This window comes from Haliaeetus albicilla, chromosome 1 (genome assembly GCF_947461875.1).
Source record: "Haliaeetus albicilla chromosome 1, bHalAlb1.1, whole genome shotgun sequence".
NCBI lineage: Eukaryota > Metazoa > Chordata > Aves > Accipitriformes > Accipitridae > Haliaeetus > Haliaeetus albicilla.
This window is the reverse complement of record NC_091483.1, coordinates 34,360,581-34,383,205: the sequence shown is the minus strand read 5'-3', so window position 1 is coordinate 34,383,205 and position 22,625 is coordinate 34,360,581. Positions and strand designations below refer to the sequence as shown.

Here is a 22,625-nt window from a genome sequence, read left to right as displayed (position 1 = left end):
AGCCTTCCCAATTCATCTTGCTGTTTTTTATTTCTAGGGATGTTTGAACCTTCAGTAGAACAGCTAATTTTACTTACTGCAACTACAGACATTCGTGCCTAACTTTCACCCTCCACTTTAACAGTCCTTGCCCTGACAAAATTGTATTTGATATCCAGCCATGCTGACACCGGTCAAGACTCTTGTGCAATCCGAGCTCAGTAAGGCAATGGATCATCTGCAAGAAGGTGATTCACTGCTATCCCACACAAGGATGAGAACACGCAAACAGCACCTCACTACAAACTCCTCATATGCTTAACTTGGTCACCAAGCATGGATTTGGTTCTGCTGGTTTTGCACCATTCTTGTGCCATGAACTCACTCACAGCCACCCCTGACTTACTCTGGTGTGAGATCACCATCACGCCCACTGGCAGTAAGAGGGCTTCCACACAAGCCACAGCAAGGGAGACTCTGCAGTTGCATCAGTTAAAGATGTGACACTACTTGAACTTTCAACACAACCAAACCTCCCTTCATTTTGGTACTGACATTTCCTTCCTTCCTTCCTTCCTTAATTAGAGGAAGTTTTTATGGGCAAAATCTAAATATTTTTTTTTTTTAAAAGATCATTTGGCAACACATTTTTGTACATCCTCGCCCCATCCCTGTTTCTTGCAATGCTTTAAGCAGACTGCTGAAGAATGAGTTTTTCAAACTTGCCTGTTCAAAGTCCATACATAGCTCCTAGTGCCTTTTCCATAATTAAAAAAGTTATTTGCAGGATTTGCTGGTTAATTTTCAACTGAGTAGCTATGAGTATAGGAACCTGTACCTGGGCTGACTTCTCCAGAGAATTTACGAAAGTTGTTGCTAAGTTGCTACAGTTGTAAGTCTGCTGAGACTGCAGTTCCTGAAAAAGTCAAAAGATCTTAGCAACTGCAAAAAACCCCACATGGTTTAACTAGGCAAGTATGTCTGTGCTTCATGTATTGACAAGAATCAGTTATGCAAACCCATCAGCCATTGGGAATTTCCAGCTCCGGCACGGGAGCCAACTTGTTAGTTCTGCTGTGCCCAGTTATGGTAGTGGGGTCAAGCCCCATCCTCTGCTGGGATGCAACAGGGTGCAAACGAGCAAGACAATGACATAGTGCGAAAGGCTTCTCTAAATATCCAAGTTCTGCCTAACCAAAACATCACAGGCACAGTGCGAGGAAAGAACCAAGGGCCTGAGAATTTTTCAGAAGGAAGTGATTTATTATCATTGCAGATGCATTGGTTTGGGAAACACTCTTTTTTTGTTTGTGTAAGAACAACCGTTAAAGAGAAATCAAAGAATAACCAGCAATACTTTAAAAAGCTCCAATATACAAAAAAGGCAGCTACAAAATTGTAAAAGAGACACTTACTCTCCCGTAGCAGGAATGTTATTACTGACTTGTGATACGTGGGCACTGTGTAAAAGAAAAAAAGAGCATAAAGTTAGATCTAATTATCACAATGAGGTCTTAAAATCCCTTGTCCTTTGCAGCACTAAGATTTAAAGGTCTGAGCTGTCTCAACAACAATTGCATGTACATGCCACAAGTTTTCCCCTTAAGGAATTTTCACTCCCACAGTGATGTGTAACATTTTGACAATGCCAATATCCTCACAAATTAATTTCCCTGTCATTCCCTTGCAGTAGGCCAAGGTCTAATGGAAAGTATTTCAACCTCAGCACATTGCAGGTTTCTTCTGCTTTCTTCCGAGCTTTCTGCTGCTGCAGGTTGTTTAGCCTCATCACAGAAGTCCTTGCCTTTTGAGGCCGACTTGAAAATGTATACGCTGTGAAAGGGCACTTAAGACAACAAAAATTTATTTAAATATTAATGGAGGACAAAGGCAAAATACAGGCTTTGCACAATTCTCCTCCTGCCGCTCTTTGATACTCATGTTCTTTGCTTCACATTTTCAAAAATAAAATGTATGCTCTCTTCTTGCCCTTTTCCCTCAGTCTGTTTTCGGGCTCAGGAAGAGCTGACATGACTGTAGGTGTCATTGCTTGCTGTTTAAAGCCCTTCTGAACAAGCTGACGTGCCACCTTGCACAGCTGTCACTGCTTTCCTCCCTCTGCCAACCTGAGTCCCATTCTGCCCCCTTCTTCCCCTATGCTGGCTTGGCTGTGCAGATAAGGTGACACTTTTTGCCTATTAATCCTGCCTGCGATCATCATTAAGTCATGTTACAGGCCTGGGGGTTTCATTTCGATTGATCCCTGTATCGGCAGAGGAATTAGCAGTACCACTGGCTGATATATCCCAATAAAATGGCACTGTGTGGCCAGGGTACGAGCCAGGCTGGATGCAAGATGTGCTTCCTGCCAAAACAGCTATTCGTTGCTTTCAGTCTTTACCAGTTTCTCCCAAACTGTTCCTATGCAGAAGAACCACCAACAGCTGACTTCACTAACCAAAGGTTTCCTCTCTGCTTCCCTTCAATACTTTGGACTTCACCATAGAGATCTAGAGCTAGCTAAGAAGCTGCAGCTCTCTCAGATGATAACCACTCTGTAGTTTTCCTGGGCTTGAGTATCACTTGTGGTGGAAGGCAGGCAACAGAGGATGAGAAGGGTAAACAAAGGGCCACTACAGCCTGTTTAACAAAACCAACAAAACAGCCTAACTCCTGTAGTGAAGTACAAACCCCACAAACACCCAGCTGCGGATCAGACTCACAATACGCTTCAGCTTCCTTTGGCTGGGCCAGTGAGTTCACCTTGCTGTGGGTAAAACAGCGTGCCCTAACCACACACGCATCCCTTCCAGTGCCGGCTTCACTCAGTGCTCATCTCCAGCCCAGGCACAGGTCCCTGGAGCAGCGACACAGCATGAAAGCAGTTACGGATTTGCCAGTATATCCCACATTACCTGCACAGCACCCGAGCAGGTGTGTCATTCAGATGATTTCATGAACAGAAGACATACAAACAACTATCACTGTACTTATTATGGAGATGCAATCTGCATATAGGAAAAAAAAAATTTGCAAGATCCCTCTCTTCCCACACGTAACATCTTGACTATTAACTACTGGATGGCTTTGCAATTTGAAGTGCACATTTCAAGCACCCTACTTGCTTTCCTGTTCACTTAAATAAACTATTTGGCCTCTTCCCAGCCCAAAACTATTTTTTAAGACCTGGCCTCCCATGAGAGATGAATTAGCAAGTAAGATGCTAGTGTGGTAGGCTAAACCACATTACAAGATACAATTCATGTGCTGGCTACGGCTCCTACATGTGTGGGAGTAAGTTAATATTGCATCAACTTTCTATATATTTACATGCAATCCATACTGAGTGGGGGTGTCTTTTCTATCACACCTTTCTTCTCAGTTTTCACGTCAGGAAAGTGGTAGTGGAGGGGGAGATAGGATTGTTTGGATTTTAGTTTTTTTAAAACATCCCTTGGATGTAGGTGTATCTACCCATCAGACAAGACAGATCTCGGGAAACAGCTCTTCCCTCTATTTCCAACAGGATTAATACTGCAAAAGTGTGCAAAAATGCAAACTCCTGTTTCACATAAACTTAATGAAAGGCTAGATACTGTACGTGAATAAAACTTCAGGCTGTTAACCCCGCCTGCGGTGGTCAAGGCCAACAGTCACTATCTGCAAATCCCTCGCATCGTTACTGAAAATTCACCAGCTTCTTTACACGAAAAGTAGTAAAAAGAAGAAACAAAAGATAAAGCTGCAAAAATATCTAAGTAAAATGCCAAAAATTTTCACAACACCCCAATACATTCTGTAGTTGTCAATTCTCAGTTAACCATGTGCTTTACTAACACCAATTCAGTTTTAAGTCCATTAACCTTGCTAATTCATAATGATGCATCTTTGCGCAACAATTACTTTGTGGTATCTAGAAAAACCCTACTCAGACAATGCAGATTCAGCCAGTAATATGGTGATTTTCAAACTACCAACAAATAACAAGGAAATATATATACACCTACGTGCCAGCTGAGTGGATGACTACAAAATGAAGCTCTGACATTCTGATTTTGTATTTCCCTTCTAAATGGTACTTCCTTGTATACTGAATATAACTTTATTCTTAGCCCTGTGATATTTTAATGCTTTTTTTATCAGTCGTCGTCCCCCGCCCCCGTAAGGCAGAGATTTGAAATCAGTGTTTTTCCAGATACACTATATTTCTTTTAATTCCACAATGGGTAACTGTCCTTGCTATTTCATTTTGACGCTTAATTTAAATGCATTGCTAAATGGCTTGATTTGCTCCGCACCAACCTTTTGCGCATCAAGGAAGTTCACATCCAAAACAAATGGTGGAGGGGAGAGAGTTACACAGTGGCTTTAGGATTCGAGCCCGCCCAGGGACAGAGCAGGAGGTGCTCGAGCATGTTAGCAAACTCAGGGAAAGGCACAGCCCTGTAAGGATTTCACAGCCCAGAATAGCAACCAGGCAGGTGGGGTGTATCCTGCAGGGTTTTCCAAAATTCTTGAGTGGCAAAAGTCACTCTGCCGTTGGATTTATTCTTCATGGAGCAGGCGAGGCGAGCCGTGCCCAGAAGAGCCCTCTTGGCATGCCGGCCTGTGCAGACAGCTGCCTTGGAAGGGCTGCTTTGCTCAGTAACTCATCCGGACAATGGGAACTCACGTTCTGCTTCAGTTAATTATTTTGTCCTCATGTCTGCTCCGTTTCACTGGTACATATGGTCAGTTATCTCCACAGCTAGATTATCTTTATTAAATTATGCAGCTGCTGCTGAGCATCCTGAGAACTAACGACTTTTGATAGAAATTAAAGGTTCTCCTTGGGTGACAGAAAGCAGCAGGAGAGTTTCCCAGTGCTGGGGACTTTTACTTTCAGCCAGCCAGCCACAAAACCTGCATCAAGGCACACAGCTGTTTTAAGCACTATCAACTTTTGAACTGGCTTCTTATGACCCTCAAGCTTTTCCTTTCAGGAAGTCTGACCTCTAGCACTTACCACTGCTAACTTGTTTACCGAAGTCTTTGCTCACTTTCAGAGGTGCCCCATCAGCTCTGGATAACGTCTTGCTTCACCTGTAAGGTAAACTCTTACTGCATGGCCTCTTCTCCCATTCTGTTTCAACCTCAAGTATGGGAGGGTGGTATTTTCCATCACCTTTAACAACATTAAATCTGCCCTGTGCCCCCTAACTAATTCTCTCTAGGTTTAAAAGATAGGCACCAGAGTGAGAATTCTCTCATGCAATACCTGCACCCTGTCTGGTCTGTATTGGGCATCTTGTGACAGTAGGCAAGTAACTCAGTTGGATACCAAACCCCCTCTCCTGTGTTTTTTCGTTGAAGGCACTATTGAACAAAATGTATTAGCATCCAGGTATTAAAAGGCCAAAGTAAAAACATCAACCAAAGCAAACTGACTTAGTAGCATAGTATTTTCCCAGATTGGGTTTTCATTTAGGAAGTCAATGAATTAATTCCTGACCATACTTAACGGCCCAAATCATAAGCTATACTTGCAATCTGGAATCAAGGCCACTCATTGCTGAGATTTATTTACAATCCATCTGCTTTATTCAGGAAGCAAAGCTATTTTTTTTCATGGTTTTTTTTTATTTTTAAAGCCAAGCACAACAGTAAGAAAGCCTCAATAAATGCAAAAACTTTTTACCATTTTGCCATTCCAGCAAAGTAGAGGATGTTTAAATGGCTTTGACATTTCAGATGGGAAATTTCTGAAGTCCTCCTGAATATATTATTCCAACCCATGACCTAGTAAATTCCTTTTTCATAGGTATTTATATGGTCTAAACACTGTTCACTCTCTACAACTGTTGCACACTGTGACATGCAAATACTGCAGACTCACATAGGATCTATTTTAAGACAGCTACTTCAGTTGACACACATTCCCCAAACAGCAGGATTGTGTCTGCATATAAAATGTGAAAATAATGAGTTTAGAAATAAAGAGATTGTGCTTTTAGTCACTGGGATGTCCCATCACACAGAGGACACACTTTCAATGTTTTCTCAGCACCTTCACACTTTTACAAGCTCAGATCCAATTATCCTTCTTACTATGCAGAAAACTAACCCCACTAAAAGCAACTGTCTTGTTTTCTTCAGGATTCCTGCTGTTTTTTACTTGCACTGGGATCACCCTTTATGATGGGTGCACACTGACACCTACTGCTTGCAGCAGAGACAACCCTGAAGGAGATTCAAAGGGGATTCATACACGCCACCTGATTTAGCTCGGTGAATTTGGATGGCTGTGTCTGTGCAGGTTGCTCTACAGAGAAGGGAAATACTCCTTGGGGGGCCTCAGACCTGCACAAGTAGCTGGACACTATGAGCAGGGGCATCTAGCAGCCTGGTGTTTATTTTCAGCCAGTGCTGATGTGATGCAGGACATTAACATACATCACACAACGTAATCACGATTTGTAAAAGGGCCCAGCACTCCTTTGGTCTCAGGACCTCTTATGGCACATCCCACTGAGGAGGAAGCGTCCAGTGGGAAAGTGGCCAAGCAAATTTCTGAGCAAGCGTGAAATCTAGAACAAGATTTTTCAGTTTCTTCAGAAAATTGACCTGAGAACAGAGTAAAACCTCTTACCCAATATCCTACAGGCTAAGAATACTTGATCTGCATCATATAAAAAGAGTTATCTCAAATAACAACTGCTAAAAGGAGAAACAGTCAGCTGTACTAAATACTGCCAACAGGATATTAGTACTTCACGGAAAGTAAGTACTAAAACAGGCGAAACTGTCCAACACCTTGCCCTACGCTCATGGGTATCTAATGCAATTTTTGGCATTGCTTGTGATGTCATGTCTCAAACCAATTTCAGTTTAATGCTCTCCATGTTAACAAGGAAGCTCTACACTACAAAGCTTTTGCTTCTTTCCCCTGTTGTATCACCGTGGTTTATCTCAGGATGTACTCAGCAGGAAACTCCTCTGAAACCATCTATGTGATTCATGTCAAATCTAAAGCATATACACCAGCATGAAGCATGTCTGTAGATTCCTTGTCTTCTAAAAACTCATTGCACACGTTGAATAGAAGTGTGCTTACAGGGAACTGCTGTTGCCAGATGCTGCTTCATTACCTGAAACTGCACAGTTTCTCAGCACTGATTACTCAGTACAGCTGGCATTCACAGTCTTATTACAGAATTATACAAGGAGCAGTACTACACATTTTTTAACAAATCTCAACTGCCTTTACCACAAGGTTTTGTTACAAAAGGCTTTGGAACATAAATGCCCTTCGGGCATGACTCGCTGGAACAATCAATCACCCAGCAAGGTTTTCGTCTTCTTTTAACAGTGCAGAAATCTCCTTGCCTGGTATTGAGCACAGCTGAGTCAACAAATTCCCTTACCAAGGAGTACAGAAAGGGAGAGGATAACCCGGGTCAGCAGCAGGTGAATGGATTCAAATCCAAAATCTCAGGAACTGGTCAAGCCCAACTCATCCTTACCATGCCCAACAAAAGAGGGCACCAGCTACAAAATTTCTGATTTTCTGCCCAAATTTATTCATAGCCTGTTTGTACACATTTTCTCTTACATCAATATGGTTACTTAACATAAACAATCCTTCCCCTCTGTCTATAAAACCCAGAGGGAATATGTGTATTCTGGTTCATTTCTTATGGTAAATAAGCCTTTCCCGCTCTTTTATCTATCTTGTAACAGGGTCTGCCCACCTCTTTAAATCATCTTCACAAATCTAATGCTATTGGAACATGAGTTACTGAAACTGTATGAGGCCTCATCTGACCCTTATACAAGAGCACTCATATTTTCTCTAAGTATACTGAAAATACTTCACTGTATATACCCACTGTCATGTGATTACTTCAACTTGAGTATTTTCATCCCATGCCTCCCTTCCATCCCTCCACAAACAAGTATGCCCACATCCTTTCCTTCCTTGCCACTTCCAAATGTGAGGAACTCCCCTTTCATGTCACGGATTTTCATTATTAGTCCTGAGATTTATGACTTTATTACCCATGTTATTATTTTTCATCCTGTACCTTATATTTCATGTTTAATAGCACAGAAAGGAAGAAAATAATAATTATAATAACAACAATAAAATTACAGTAATAATAAAAGGATTAGAACATACAAAATAAGTGATGCACAAAGCAACTGCTCACCACTTGCCGACCAATGCCCAGTTAGATCCTGAGCAGCAGTGTCCCGTTCCCCCCGTCAACTCCCTCCAGTTTCTATACTGGGCATGACGTCACATGGTATGGAATACCTCTTTGGCCAGTTTGGGTCAGCTGTCCCCTCCCAACTTCTTCTGCCCCTCCAGCCTGCTTGCTGGCTGGGCATCAGAAGCTGAAAAATCCTTGCCTTAGTCTAAACACAACTTAGCAACAACTGAAAACGGTGTGTTATTAACATTCTTCTCAAAGTGAACCCAAAACATAGCACTATACCAGCTACTAGAAAGAAAATTAACTCTATCCCAGCCAAACCCAGGACAATTACCTATGTTATTATTTTTCATTCTATATCTTATATTTCATGCTTATCTTTACATATATCTATATCTATCTCAATTGTCCTATATAATATCTGTCATATATCTTCTCCCAGAGGACACCCCCATTCCATTTACTCCTCCTAAATTTCTGCTATAAGCCCAATTCATGAGCATGATTCTATTTTATTATGCCAGTGGCTATTAAAGAAAAAAAGTCCATGACACTTAAGAAGCTCCACGAGCAATCTCCTTCCTCTCCCACCAGCGACACCTATAGGTCTCAGCCCCTCCCTACCCATCTTTAAGCCCTAGTACTAATGCCCATTTTCTCCACACAGATGGCATGATATAAAGCATTTTGCTGACATCAGACAGATTAGGTATACTCCTCTTCTTCCTCTCTCTGGAAAGCCTTATAAAGTATAATATGGTTGTACTGGTATCACCTCTCTTGAGAAATCTATGTCACATTTTGCCTTATTTACCACTTACTCTTGTACTGTTAATGACTGCTTACTCCCTTACAGAGCAGCAGTGGTGATTAATTGTATACTTGCTCATGACTTTCCCAAAGTCTAAAGAAAAAAAACCCAAACAAATCCACAACCCTAAATCAGTGTCATTTTAAGAAATAGTGTATTGGTACCATTCTGACAGTTCTAACTTAAGAGCTTGAGCATTTGCCTTATTGTTAAAAATAAAATCCAGGGAAACATCTCTATTGTCAGCTGACATGGTACATCACTGAAGAATCAAGTCTCTGGTTTGATCCTACCAAAACTGGTTTACAGAGGGACACAATGCTCCTTCAGTCTGGCAAAAGCCAAGTATTATGCAGTGTTTAGAAGCTAAAGAGCTCTTGTTCCCATTTAATTAACTTGTTGCATAATTATCCATATGGAACTATTGTATAGATGCAGCAGCAACTGCTCTGTATGTACACATTCATGATTCACTTAAAGGATTACTTGAACAGTACTTCAAACTATGCAAGTATGGCTGGTAGCAATAAAAATAGATTTGACCATCAGTAGGCTAAAGCAGACAGTCTCACCTTCCTTTTCCATGGTGTGAAACGCAATTCCTACATCAGTCATGCACAGCTCTGGGGCAACAATTAGAACATTCAAAGTTGAACAGAAAAAACTGGCCACCCACTCAAGTTCTCAGTTGCTGAAGCACCATGAATTGTCCAGCCAACACCAGCTCTCCTGCCAAATTAACTGCACTTGGCAACTGACCTCAGGAGTACACATTTCTGATGTGTGATAAATAGCAAGGCTTACAAGCTGTTAGTTTTATTTACAAGTAATTGTGTCTCAGAAATGTTACAAAAGACACAAGCTTGGCATGAAGCCTTATGTCACAAGGTGTGCTGCTCCCTCTCTGCTCCTACTAGCCATTTCTTCACTTTCCAACTATGTATTTATTCCTAACTGTTCCCTTCCTATTTGCAAGATAGATATACCCATGGAAAGCCAGCCCTTCACTCCAATGGACACACTCATTCTTTGTTCCCCATCCTAATATGCCCACATCTCTCTCCAAATTTCCAAACCTGCTTCCTCCCCCTCAGAAATGTCCTGCTTTGATACCAGTTTCCTCAGGTCCACTCCTTGCTCCTCATCTCCTTGGCAATCCTGACAAGATCAGCTGAAGAGAATCTCCTTCCCGGATCATTTTTTCATGATCCAGGAAAGGGCTTGAAAGGACAGTTTTAAGCAGATGGAAATGTAATGAAAGCCTACAATCATTTGAAGGTCACATCTAGCCAGAAAGAACAAAGGGGACTATTTTCAGTGGAAAGACAGGACAAGGACTTAAACTGGAGAAAACTTGTGACAGGGGAACGTATGCAGCTACAAAATAATCTCCCAAAGGAAAAGGCAGAACCTCCTCGGACAGCTTGGAGCTTTTGAAGCACAGACTAGGCAACATCTGCACAAATATGCTGCAGGGAATGACAGTGCATCAACAGGAAGGCAGACAAGACCCTGCAACCGGGCTAGTCCATGAACAGTTCACTGACCCACATTTCTGCACAGTTCTAATGCAAGTCTCCATATTAAGAGTGTGCATGAAATGCACACTTTCTGTAGTTTATGCTAGAAAAATTCTTTAAGAAAAAACCCGAGTTACAAAGATAAATAGGAATATACGCAAGAGAATTAACAAATTTAAAAGATCACTGTAATTTCCAAATATCACTGCTCGCACAAAAAGCACCACAGGGATTTCTTTTTATTTGTTTAAACACTGCAGAGATCAAAGAACCCTATTATAATATCTGTCCCTTCCTCCTCTGCAGGCCTTCACTGTTAATTGCTCTGGCTCCTATTCTTCCACTAAGTATAAATGAAAGCACTGGAATTGAGCCTGCTACTGAAGCAAACAGTGCAAACTTTCACTGATGTCAACAGAATTAGGCCACTTTTTACAAGCAGTGACTTTGGCCTCCAGTTGACAAAACAAGAAACACAATTTGTTCAAATGCAGCACAAGCGCCATTCCCTCCAGGCAGGCACGCTGGGGACCCAAGCACTCTCCTTTTCTGGGCTGCAGCAGAGGAGCAGTTGCTGCATGGGCTGCTGACTCACCATCTGGTTCCTGGTTTCTTTCTGAGCAGCACATGCTGCCGGTTCCTCAAAGCTTGTGGCAAAAATCTCTCCTGTGCCCGCAGATTATAAGTGACTCATGACAGGCATCTAAGCTACATAATGAACTGAAGAAAAGAGGAAACGAATGCCCATCTTCTAATTAAGAATTTACAAGACTGGCATTAAACCCTGAGCCTTGTCTCTAAATACAAAAAAACTGCAACACAATTTTTATCTCTGAAGACTCATTCATCCCACTAGCTGAGCAGTCAGTACAAACTTAACATTAATCTTCAGTTTGATTACAGTCTGTTCATCATTTCTGGCATCACTCCCCACATTTAATTCCAATAACAAGTCAATACCACACAGAAAAGCAAATTAAAAAGATTGAGTAAATACCTCACATAGAAGGGTGACATAGGCCGCTCATCTTCTTGGGAACTAAAAACAAAACATATTTTTTAAAGTTAGTATGCAGCTCTGTCTTGTATTTGCAGCAGTTCAAGATACTTACTCTTAAAAAGCAGACATAACAAAAGTAAAACAGTACACCTGTTACAGAGGTAACACTTATGTCTACTTTGTCCTCTGGTTGTACTCACGGAAGAAAGCTTTTAAGTTACATTCCTTAAATCCTGAGTATCCAACTCATTTCTCAGTGTCCACAAACGTGGTGTAACAGATCTCCTGCTAGATGGCCAGGAGTCACTCTGGCTCTGCAGCAGTGCAAGGACTATTCCCATAGCAACAGTAAAGCATTTTGCCAGCAAAACCACCAGAGCCTTTTGCCGTCTGCTGTTCCAGAATTAAAAAATCTGCGTATTAAAGCAAAATTTGAGAAAAAGCCATCTTGAGACCAAAGAAACAGCCATGAGTGTACGCATGAGGCTACAAACTCCCCAGTTTTATCACTCCTGTGGAAAGCCAATTTGACTATGCTGAAATCTCCCTAGCCTTGATATTTAGGGGCTACCATCAGCTGGTGTGGAGCTCCCTTGACAAAACGGTGTTTCAGTGGTCAACTGGCCTGGCCCAAACATAACTACCTCGTGTGTGGCCAACCAGTTCCCTGATTCAGCTCATCATGCCTGTGCTGGCACAAGGGTAAGAATGAGCTGCTGGGGCACTGAAGCATAAAGGTGTGGTGGACTGACTGTTTAAGTCAATTTAAGACTGTGCCGCTGTAAGGAGGGGTGCAAATGAATTTCACCTAATCATTCCAACCAGATAAATGGTCGGCTTTGCAGGGCATGTAAGCTTTGTAATTCTCCAGAGTAGGACACTCGCCCTCCTCCAAGCACACAGGAAATGCCATCGAGGTCGATTCATCCCCAAAGGACTTTTAATTGGGTCTGCTGAAGAACACAGCAAGTTCGGCAGAAAGGCAGAAAAGACGAGAAGCTGCATAAATTACTTTAAACAAAAGCAGAAATTATAACATCCCGCAGGCGCTGGAAACCAAACACTTCCCTGCTGCTTTCCCACTGTTTCAGCAGCCTGGGACTGCACCAGCACTCAGTAATTTGCCACAGGTACTCAGCTACAGGTCCCGGGGCACTGCCATGCTGTGAAGGCATCCATCGCTTTTGAGGTTGTTCAGAGGATGACAGAATATGGGAGAATCATAGAATCATAGAATCCTCTAGGTGAGGTAAGCTCAGCTTCAAACTCAAGTCACTTGGGGGCTTTAACACCCTGACCAACTTCAACAGGGATCTGAAGTAGATCAAGCTTGAACAATTTTTGAAAAGCCAGCCTGAGTCCATTGATCTCTTGAGTTTTTAAGGATTTTATTTATCTGTTTATAAAAACTTCTCTAAGCACAGAATAAAGGTGAAAGGGACAGTTCCGTGGGTTTTGTAGCTAGATCAAATACTCAGAGGTACCTTTTGCAGCTTCCACTGAAGCCAGCAGGAAACTCCCTCAGCAAGATGAGCTGAAACTGGCCTGCAGCCAGGAAAGCACCCTGCTCTCACACTGATACCGCCAGAGGCAGATTTCACAGTGGCTCATTTTGAACCCAGCCAATGTTATAACAGATCCACAAATATGAACACCAAATTTATCTGGGGGACAAGAGCACAAGGGAGGAGGCAGGATGCAAGGGAGCTGGTAAGGCCAGAAAGGTGGACAGACAGACAGATAAGCAAGCCAGTGTGCCAGAAAAAAAATCACAGGGATTTAATTCTGCATCATTTTGACACCTCCCTCCCCCCCCCCGCCCAGTACACAGAGATTTATAAAGCGACAACTACAGGCTTCTACAGAAAAGACCTTCCAGCATATTATGCAGGAAGCCCGAAATACTGATTCTAGGGTAACACCAAATACCACAGACAGGAAGGAAGAGAAGCTGCTTCCGAAACCAGCGCGGTCTGCCAAAACTTGCATCGCCTCTGTAACACAACAGTGACTGGGCAGTTTTCAGCAGCTCCCCAAGAAGACTGGGAGCACAGCTGCTACTGGAAACTTCGCTGCCACTTCTACAAGCCCATCTTCAGCCAGCCGGGGCTGCGGGAGCACTGAACCCTCTCCTCCGAGACCCAGCCAGCACACGGAGCAGAGCAGGCTGACGGCACCTGTCTGCAGCAAGGTAGGTAACGCAGCTGTCTGTGCATGAACCGAGGCAAACATCACCTAAAGGGTCTTTGTGAGAAACCGCTACGGCTTTGAGACTGCCTAGAAGAAGTGGAGGGAAACATGAAGTGCCCATCATTGCCCTTCCCAGAAGATGACCTGCAACAAAGGTATGGCCAAGAACCTCTGCCAGGTACAGGCTCCCTCCCTTGATGGTATGCATCTTGCTTGTGTGCATAAGTTATCTCTTTATTTAGCATTTACGGAATATACTTTTTTTTTTTTTTAAGTGTAAAGAAGCTGCTTTAAACTCACAAAGCTGCTGGTAAAGTTTTTTGTGTTCAGTTCATTACGTTAATGGCTGTACTTGTTATCTCAATGCAAACAAGGACCAGTGGTGGACACAAAACATGAAAAATGTTTTCTCACGTAGAGAAATGTTCACAGCACAATCAAGATTTCTGTGCATCAATGCTAATTCAAATGACACCATTGTGTACAAGTGGCAGTTGTCAAAGCAGCACCAAACACGCTTTTTTTTCCATCATAAAAACCCTTCCTCATCTCAGAGTTTGTTATTAGCTTCCAAGTCACAGAAGCACAGGGATACTGAAAAAGTCCGAATAACTTTCTTATATTCATAGTCCCACTAGTTGCCTTGACAGATCAGATGGAAAAGTACCATTCAGCAGGGACTCTGAAACCTCTTGCACTTCCTTCCTTTTATTCCACAGCAAGTACAAGCGCTGCTCCACAAGTTCAAGCTGGTATTATATCTGTACAAAAAAAACATTATCCACTCATACAAAGTAACTGAGGGGAAACAAATATTTTAAGAATATTAGCTGGGAATGGGGGAGAAAGAAGCTCTAGAGAAGTCAGAAACCAAATACCAGTTTCATTTAGACCATTACGTTTCAAAATTTCACATGGTTGGTAATAATTGTAGCTGTGCATAATCTCTCATCCAATAGTGCTTTATAGTTTTACACATGCAGCACTGATCAGTAGCTGCATATGGGATGAAGAGCTCCAAGCTAACTAGTTTGAAATGTAGACTTCTGAGAAAACCATAAAAATCTTTTAACTTTAGAAAGATTTCCTGCATCTGAGTAAAGCACATTATCCATTTCCCCCCTAAATCATTGAAACCAACATATCCCAAACATCTTTCCCTAAATTCATGCACCTTAGTCAACTCATCTGTGCAAGCTGCAAGGCATGAGCTCTGTAAATTACAGATTTAAACCAGATATTCCACATAATTCACAATCCCTCAAATTAGATGTGAGACTACCAAGCCCTACTACAATCAATTAGTGCACAAGGATTCTGTTTTGACTAAAATACTTTATGAAATAATGAATTATTTGTGTTGTAAGGTATTAAACTGATGTGCTTATATTATATTCACAAGCATAGATTAGTTTAATGGAAGAAATGAGAATTGTTTGAGAGGTTTTAAACCTGTGTATATCTAATCACATGGCTTCAGATATAAAAGAGACAGGCAAGCAAAAGTGTACAAGATATGAATCATAAATGATCATCTGTTGGTATTACACAATAAATAGGCTAGAAATTGGTTTAAAAACTTCCACACAGGACTCTTCGTTACCATCACTCACACTGTGCTGATTAAAACCCAACTGCTTACTTGTTTTTAAAACACCTTGTAGTGAAGGGCTTATTAGTATTGCTAGGAAGCCCTTTCTACCATGTATCCTTTCAAAAGAAAATGCTAGAAGTCATTAAGATATGTTTAATATTTAACTGTACTGTACTTGGGCTGCATAATTCTCCTTTGGTTAAAGGGATATACAACCCTTCCAGAAAGAAAGGAAAGCTTAATACCTGGCACAATGACCTCGCAAACCAAGCCAGCTGTCCACAGTACGGAGGGGACAAGACATTCTGATGTGCATCTCTTACACAGTCTAAATTTCTACCTTGGCCAGCAAAGAATTTACCCATTAGGCAAGCAGGTTTAGTAGTAAATTAGGTGGTTTCGGTTTCTTTTTTAAACCTTCAAAGTTTTGTCCAGCTTTACACGTTTTATGGCCACAAGGCACTGAAGGGATGAAATAACTTTAAAAAAAATTCAATTATTTCTTGAATTATCACTTACTACCCAGCCAAGCAGGTGAGTGCAAAATACAGCAGTCTCTTTCTTCTCAGACATATACATAGCTCCCCTAAGCCAAGGGATTAAACAGAAATGAATTGCTCTTTCATACAGTACTTTGGAGAGCAATTTCTCACACTCCTAAAGGATACCTAAATAGCTGATCACTTCCTTCTTGCCAAAACCCAAACCAAATACCAACCAAACTGAAAAAACTTGTTTTCTTTATTTTACGGCTAAAGAAGTAATATTGTTATGTTTGTGACCTCCACTGAGCTAACAAAAAAGTTCGTCAGACTGGAAGGAATGCTAGTATTGCCATTTAGCACATCTTAGGATTTTCAGGCACGTGTATTTTACAGCATTTATTCAATGCATCCTTTCTGTCTCTAAAGAAGGAAATAGGAAAGCTTGGATGAAGTCTAACTGTTAAATCATAAACTTCCATTACAGCTACCTTTTTTTGCCTCCCTCTTTTGCAACAAGAATGTTACAGACAACTGTTCACCCATTGCATTCTCAAATATGCAATGATGGTTTTCCTTTTTTTTTTCTCTCTAATGTCTCATCTTGCCCTTCAGAAAGAATAAAGGAGCTGCTGAGCCTGTTGCAGAGCTGAAGCTGTAGAACACCCATTTAGACGAGAGCTCCCAATTTATTTACATGCATATGGGATACCCCTGTCCCAGCTCCCTCACAGGCCTGAGCTCTCAGCCTAGGTCAGAGGGTGGCTCAGCACCCTTCCCCCTTGTTTTATTTGCACTTAATTATCAGCAGTTCTTCCATCCTGACTTGCTGGCACCAGAACCTCCATTGTAAAGCTACCACTGCTTTCCTACTCCACTTCTCTTTTAAAAGTTAAATCGGACATTTCATCGATTAAATGAAAATAATATGGGTTTGGTGTTTTTGGTTTTTGTTTTTTTTTTTACAATCATGAAAATGTACTTTGACTCAAGTGTCAACATTCTGCACCAGAGACAAAGGGCCTAGACACTGGCAGGTCATGCTGTTCAGCCAAGGTCATGTTTTCCTAATGCCTTGCCATAGGCTCTATTTGTTCTGACCTCAAAAATTAGATAAAGAAATCACTCACTTTCTATTCCACCACAGATATTCTGGACTTCAAAAGAAATTAATTTTTTTTTTTAGCGAGAATACTTTTTTCAGGAAATGAGATAGCATCTAATTTTAATGCAAGCAAACGAAAAAGCATTGAAAATTCAGTGACATCAAATTACTAATGGTATCAAAAGTTAATGCTTTTGGGGGGAAGAGAAGAAAGGCTAAGCTTGGGTGACTTGTTAAGACTTCAAAGTTACCTCCCTCTTGTTTTCTTCCCACCATTTAGAACCGTTGTGCCACCTTGGATTAACATACATGCCATTTTTGCAATTGTAGAGGATTTTAACAATATTGTTTACTTACTTATTCTGACATTCAACATTAACACTAAAAACAACTTCAAGGAAGCCTCAATTTTGAGGCCACAGTAGTGCTTTTTGCTGAATGTCTTTTCTTATTCACAAATTTTTCAGCACTTCTTCAACCCCCAGGTCATTTCCCCATAAAAGTTGTTTCAAGCTTACGACAAATGCAAGATTGAAACTGCTCATGAAAATTTATTCCATAATTATTTTCCCAATAGAGTGATTTACTCATAGTTTATGCTTCACAGCAGTGGGTAAAAGGTAATGTTTTTGCAAATGAGAAATAGCAGGCAATATAAGCCTCTTCCTTCAAATAAAGCCTTCAAAATAAATTTCCTTCAAATAAATACTGAGGTATGTATGCAAAAGAAGAAAGAATATCATCCTTGATGCAAGAGTAACCATAAATTTAATCTAACATGATAACATTGTGGTGATAAAATGGTCATCATTAAAAGTCAGCGCTTGCCATCAGTTGTTGAGCAATACCACCCTTGCTCTATCCCCTTAAACAGAGGGGGAGAGAGGAGGAATGCACTATATAATAACTGTTTAAGAAACAAACATTTAACAGCTGTTTCTCTGTGAGAGTAACTTCCATGCAAACATTTGCATCTTCCCTGAAGAGTAACTTTTATAGTCAAAACCATAACATGTCTTTTTAGATACTCATCTCCAGCCTTCACAATAGTTACACCTAACCTCTCTTACCAATGAAAACAAGTTAAGCTCATGCTTAAGTACCTGCGTAAGCTACTCACCAAATGAGCCACATGTCAAAATACTAGGCGGACAACCCGCCTTCTTTATTCTGAACTCACACACTCCGCAAAGTATCTCCAATAACTTGGCCAGGGTTGGATTGGTATTGGTTTAAATATTAATCTCCAAAGGATCCCCCATCTTCCCCAAATCTGCTTCTTCAGCAATGTTTTTCCTAAAGGTCTCTCAACTAAGCTATGTCTTCAGCCTGCGAGACCACAGCCTGCAGCAACGTAACTGCGAGGCCATAGAAAGGGACCTCTCTGGGGAAGAGTTCCCTACTGGCCTTCCAAAAGCATGAGCTTCTGTCTCCTGTTTTATCTAGCATTCGAAATACCAGTATTACTATTTCATAGAGACAAGCTGAGCTGAATACAAAGGACCATTCTCACACATCTGAGGAGCACATACTATTTCTTGTTCTATTTCCACAGCCAAGACTGAGGCACCAGTACCCAAGTCTAGAGTAGGAGCCTTTTAATTCCAGGAAACACTAACATACAGTACAGCCACACACATTGAGAATATACTGCATTATCCACAGGCATAACTTGCAGGCTGTGCATGAGGGGGCACTGAGATTGAGGCATGTTGCCCAAATGGGAAAAAAAAAAACCAAAACACTGAAGCCGTTCTGCACACCTCCTCCCGCTTCAAAGCAACATCAGGGAAGTACAGGCTATCCCATGGCAAGCTGAAATGAGCAGAACTTCTTGCTGATTAAATGCTACTGTGAGCGAGAGGCTGATTTTCCATTTATATTAACATATCTGAATCTACTGGAACCCTTGACAGCATAATTTTGTATAATTATTTTCTATTCGCTATCCTCATGGATTGCAAATATGTTTATCTTTTACAAAATGACGTCAATGTTAAACAGCTTGCTTTTGTTGTTTTACTTCTTAAACTAGTTGGGGCTTATTATGAAAGACAGGGCAGTGTCTTTCTTCTACTTGTGGTTTGGCACTAGTCCTCACTAGGATAAAACTAGAAAATGGGTCAGAAAGAGGCGGAATGAATGTACTAGCCAAAGTCTCACCTCTTCTCAGAATTTAACAGTGTGAAGTTGCGTAAGGCACACATACCTGTTGCATTATAATGGTGAAGAACTGTTACTAGGTAACCAGCGATTTTGATTTCAGGATTGTTTGTTAAAAGCTTGCACGCTTCAAATAAAGGTATCTAAGGGTCCGGTTTTTAGGTAAATATTCATATTTTCTTGCTGAATCAGGTGGACACCCCAGAGGCAAACACCATGGAAAATTTCCACATCAATCTCCTCTTTTAGTCAGAGGCGCCCACCCAGAGGTACCCAGGAAGCTTCCACAGGCTCCTACACCCATCATGTCACAGCCGTGACAAGACAGTACCCAGCTGTGGGTCAAATGTGAGCCTGGAAGGCCAAAAACTCACATGGCATTTTCTAATAGGCTATGACTATGACTTGAGGAAGATGAGAACTACAGGTTTTAATTTCTCTTCATTCTTCCACCAGAAAAAAAACCAAACCAAACCAACCAACCAACAACAACAACAAAATAATCACATACAAGTTCTCTCCACCCCCAGAGAACATACTTCACTTCACATACATACTCCAGAACATACTTCACTAGGGCTTGTCAAGAGCACTCCCAGTACCTTGGATAGAAAGTGATAACAAAGTCCAAAGGATCAGACTTACTTATGATACAACTTTAACAGATTAGTGAGCGTTTGTGTATGTAAAGAGAACACAGTGGCCGTTCCAAAAAAAAAAAAGTAAGTGTGGTGGAAAACGAATGGTGTTCTCAGGCTAAAAGACTGGGTATTTGTGAATGACGCCAAGCAAACAAACCAGTAAGGTAAATCAAACAACTCCTATGATGACTGCAAGCGAGACAGCCCATGCAGACAACTGCTGCTGTACAAGTAAGAAACAGATCCTCGCACTCCCTATTTCTATCAGATGCACTTTCTAAAAATACTTGTGATGGCTTCACTCTTTGTCTGCCTTGATTTGTTTTAGCGAAGTTCAAAGTGAGAGTGTCCACTGATCACACACAAGGCCTGAGTGTGTACCTGCCCTTCTTATCTCCTGTGGAAACTGGCAGATGCAATTGGCAAAGGTGGCTGCCACAGGTTTCAGCTTTGCACAGCTTTTGTTAAATCTGCAACAGACTGAGCTGGAATAAATGAATTAAAATATACATTAACGGCATTAGTAATGTTTTAACTAGGAATCTAGGTTATTAAAGTAAGCTAATGCTATTCAGAAAACATGTTAGCCTATTAGCAATAGAAGAGACAATTACTGGCGGATAGGTTGTTGGAAAATCAGTAATGCAACTTGTGTGACATTCACAGGTGCCTTTTACAGTACTTGGGCAATATAGTACTTATTGCAGTGGAGGGTTTGACACATTTGGTCTTCCACCTCTTCCCATGCAACAACACATAACCCTGACATACCCTTTGTCACTCCCTCGCAGCAGGCCACCATATCCCAACGTGTGCCATTCCACAGACATCTATATATAGGATAACACTGTATAGTACATATGGCTCTGTGCAAGCACATTATGATTTTTAGGAAGACAGACTCACAGTTTACAGATACCTTGGTAGATACAATACTTTGCCGCTCTAGTGACAAATGCTGTTTAAATGTCACAGCTTCTTAAATAGAGCCTTTCTCCCTCTCCCAAGTTTACACAAGAGCTACACAGTGATGCAGTCGTATCACTTCAGCGCAGAGGCTTCCCCTGGCAGGCGCAGCACAGCCAGCTTGTGGCCCAAAGCCAGCACAGAGCGGGGCACCTGCAGGAGACGGGCAGGAGGGATTTCAGCCGTCCAGGAAGGGAACCAAGCATGATTATCGCTGCCCCCTTTCTTGGGAGGGGAAGACAGATGCTCTCAGCTTAGGAAGTGCCCCAAGCCACAGCACCTGGAGGTTGACACTAGTTTGCTTTAGACCCAGCAAGAGGAATCATGCTCCAAGTTGTCCATGCCCTCAGGTGGAACAGCATCATCAGCCTGTCCACCTCACAGGAACCACAAGCATACTGCTACCTGCGCTAGTACTAACCACTACCAGACATCACCTTTCCTGAAGCTGACAAAAAATGCTCAAAGCCAGCAAGACCCTCTTCCACAGCAAAACTCTGCTCTAAGAAGGGAGGAGACAATGTTCCAAGGGGAAGAACAGGAAAATATAGATGCAACCTGGAGAATGCCACTGTAAAGGGATCCGGGAGTCTGTGCTTGTCTGCCCCTAGGTCCAAAGAAAATCAGGTGCTAAAAGTATAGTATACACAACCTAAACATAGATCAAGGACATGAAAAAGAAGCCAGAATTTCATGACTAATTTTTTTTAACTGCAAAGCTCAAACAGTTCTGTACCAAGCTCAAGACTTAATGGGAGTTTGAAGAAAAATCTTCACTTTTAAGGCGCGGAGTGCATTTCTAACTGATCGAGTGTTAATCCTTGCAACAACAAAAAACAGAGTCTAATCAGAGCTACCCTGTGAAACCTATTTTCCCCTGGGGTGAACAGTCAAGAGCACAACAACCACTTGTTCTGACCGCTATGACAGTCAGATCCTTGGGAACACAAAAAGGTTAAAAATACTATGTGAGACTGGTCCTTCAAATAGGAATGATGCACTATGACTACTTCTTTAAGACATTCAAACCACATTTCTGTTTCTCTGCAGTCATCAACATGGAACCCCACGACTGCATTACTGCAAGAGACTTCCTCCACATCTATCTGCAGAGGACCCCCTGCTTTATCAAGACAGTAACGGTTTGTGCAGCAATTTCAGTTACTATTTTATTGTGTCCAAGTAAACAGCACCACCACAGTGCTGAAATGGCATGCAAAAATTACTTATTTACTGTTTTGTAGATTACATAAAGATTGATATTCAGCCTGTTTGAATATGGCTAGAGGAGGTATGGACTGCTTAATTTTGAGAACCGAAAGAGCAATCAAAAAAAAATAAAATTAATGACTCAGTAAAAGGACTGTGTACACTCTGCTCCACCCCCCTCCAGCGGGTCTGTGCCCTGCCATTTCAAAAGCCTGACTGCAGTTCTCCCTGCCGTACCGTGGCAGGAGCACATGCCAGCACAGGTACGCACTCACAGCTGGTGCTGAAGGGAGGTGTGTCTCGACACCCTGGAAACAAAACAACCCTTTTCCTCCGACTCGCCCGTGCTGCTGCAAAGGCAGACCACGCTGGGCGTGTAAGCAGACAGCTATACGTGGGGTGTGCTAGGGGAAGCCCGGCCGGGGTCGGCTGGGCTCCCTTACCGCATTACAGCCCCTGCTGCAGTGAAGCGGCGGGAGGGAGAGGGTCGCTCGGGCACAGGGAGCCGTCAGAGCCCCACCGCTCGCCGGGAGGAGATGGCACCTAAAACCCTATACACCGCCGAGCCACTCTCACTCCGCGGCAGGCTCCCCGCAAGGAGAGGGCTGCGTGGATTTCGGGGCGCTACGTCGACCCTCCCATCCCCCCCGCAGGAGGAAGCCAGAGAACTCCCCCACCCCCGAAGCCCCGTTAATAAATCAGTCGACTTGTCACACTGCGCCGGCGCCCGGGCAGCCGGCCCGGAGCGGAGCTGCCCTTCCCGGCAGGGC

At 42.2% G+C, this 22,625-nt stretch overlaps 1 protein-coding gene across 10 annotated transcripts in view; it reads right to left on the bottom strand.

Annotated features, from left to right (window-relative positions):
- FAM13A (family with sequence similarity 13 member A) overlaps positions 1-22,625 on the bottom strand; it is a 149,750-nt gene that overhangs the window by 39,667 nt on the left and 87,458 nt on the right. For 9 of the 10 annotated variants that reach the window (XM_069784743.1, XM_069784729.1, XM_069784731.1 and 6 more), the window contains 2 exons: positions 11,503-11,544; positions 1,395-1,439 (listed from right to left, as the gene is read on the bottom strand). In XM_069784743.1, coding sequence (XP_069640844.1) covers positions 1,395-1,439; positions 11,503-11,544 — 87 coding nt within the window. The remainder of the gene's footprint in view (positions 1-1,394; positions 1,440-11,502; positions 11,545-22,625) is intronic. The other variant, XM_069784740.1, reaches the window with a different exon arrangement.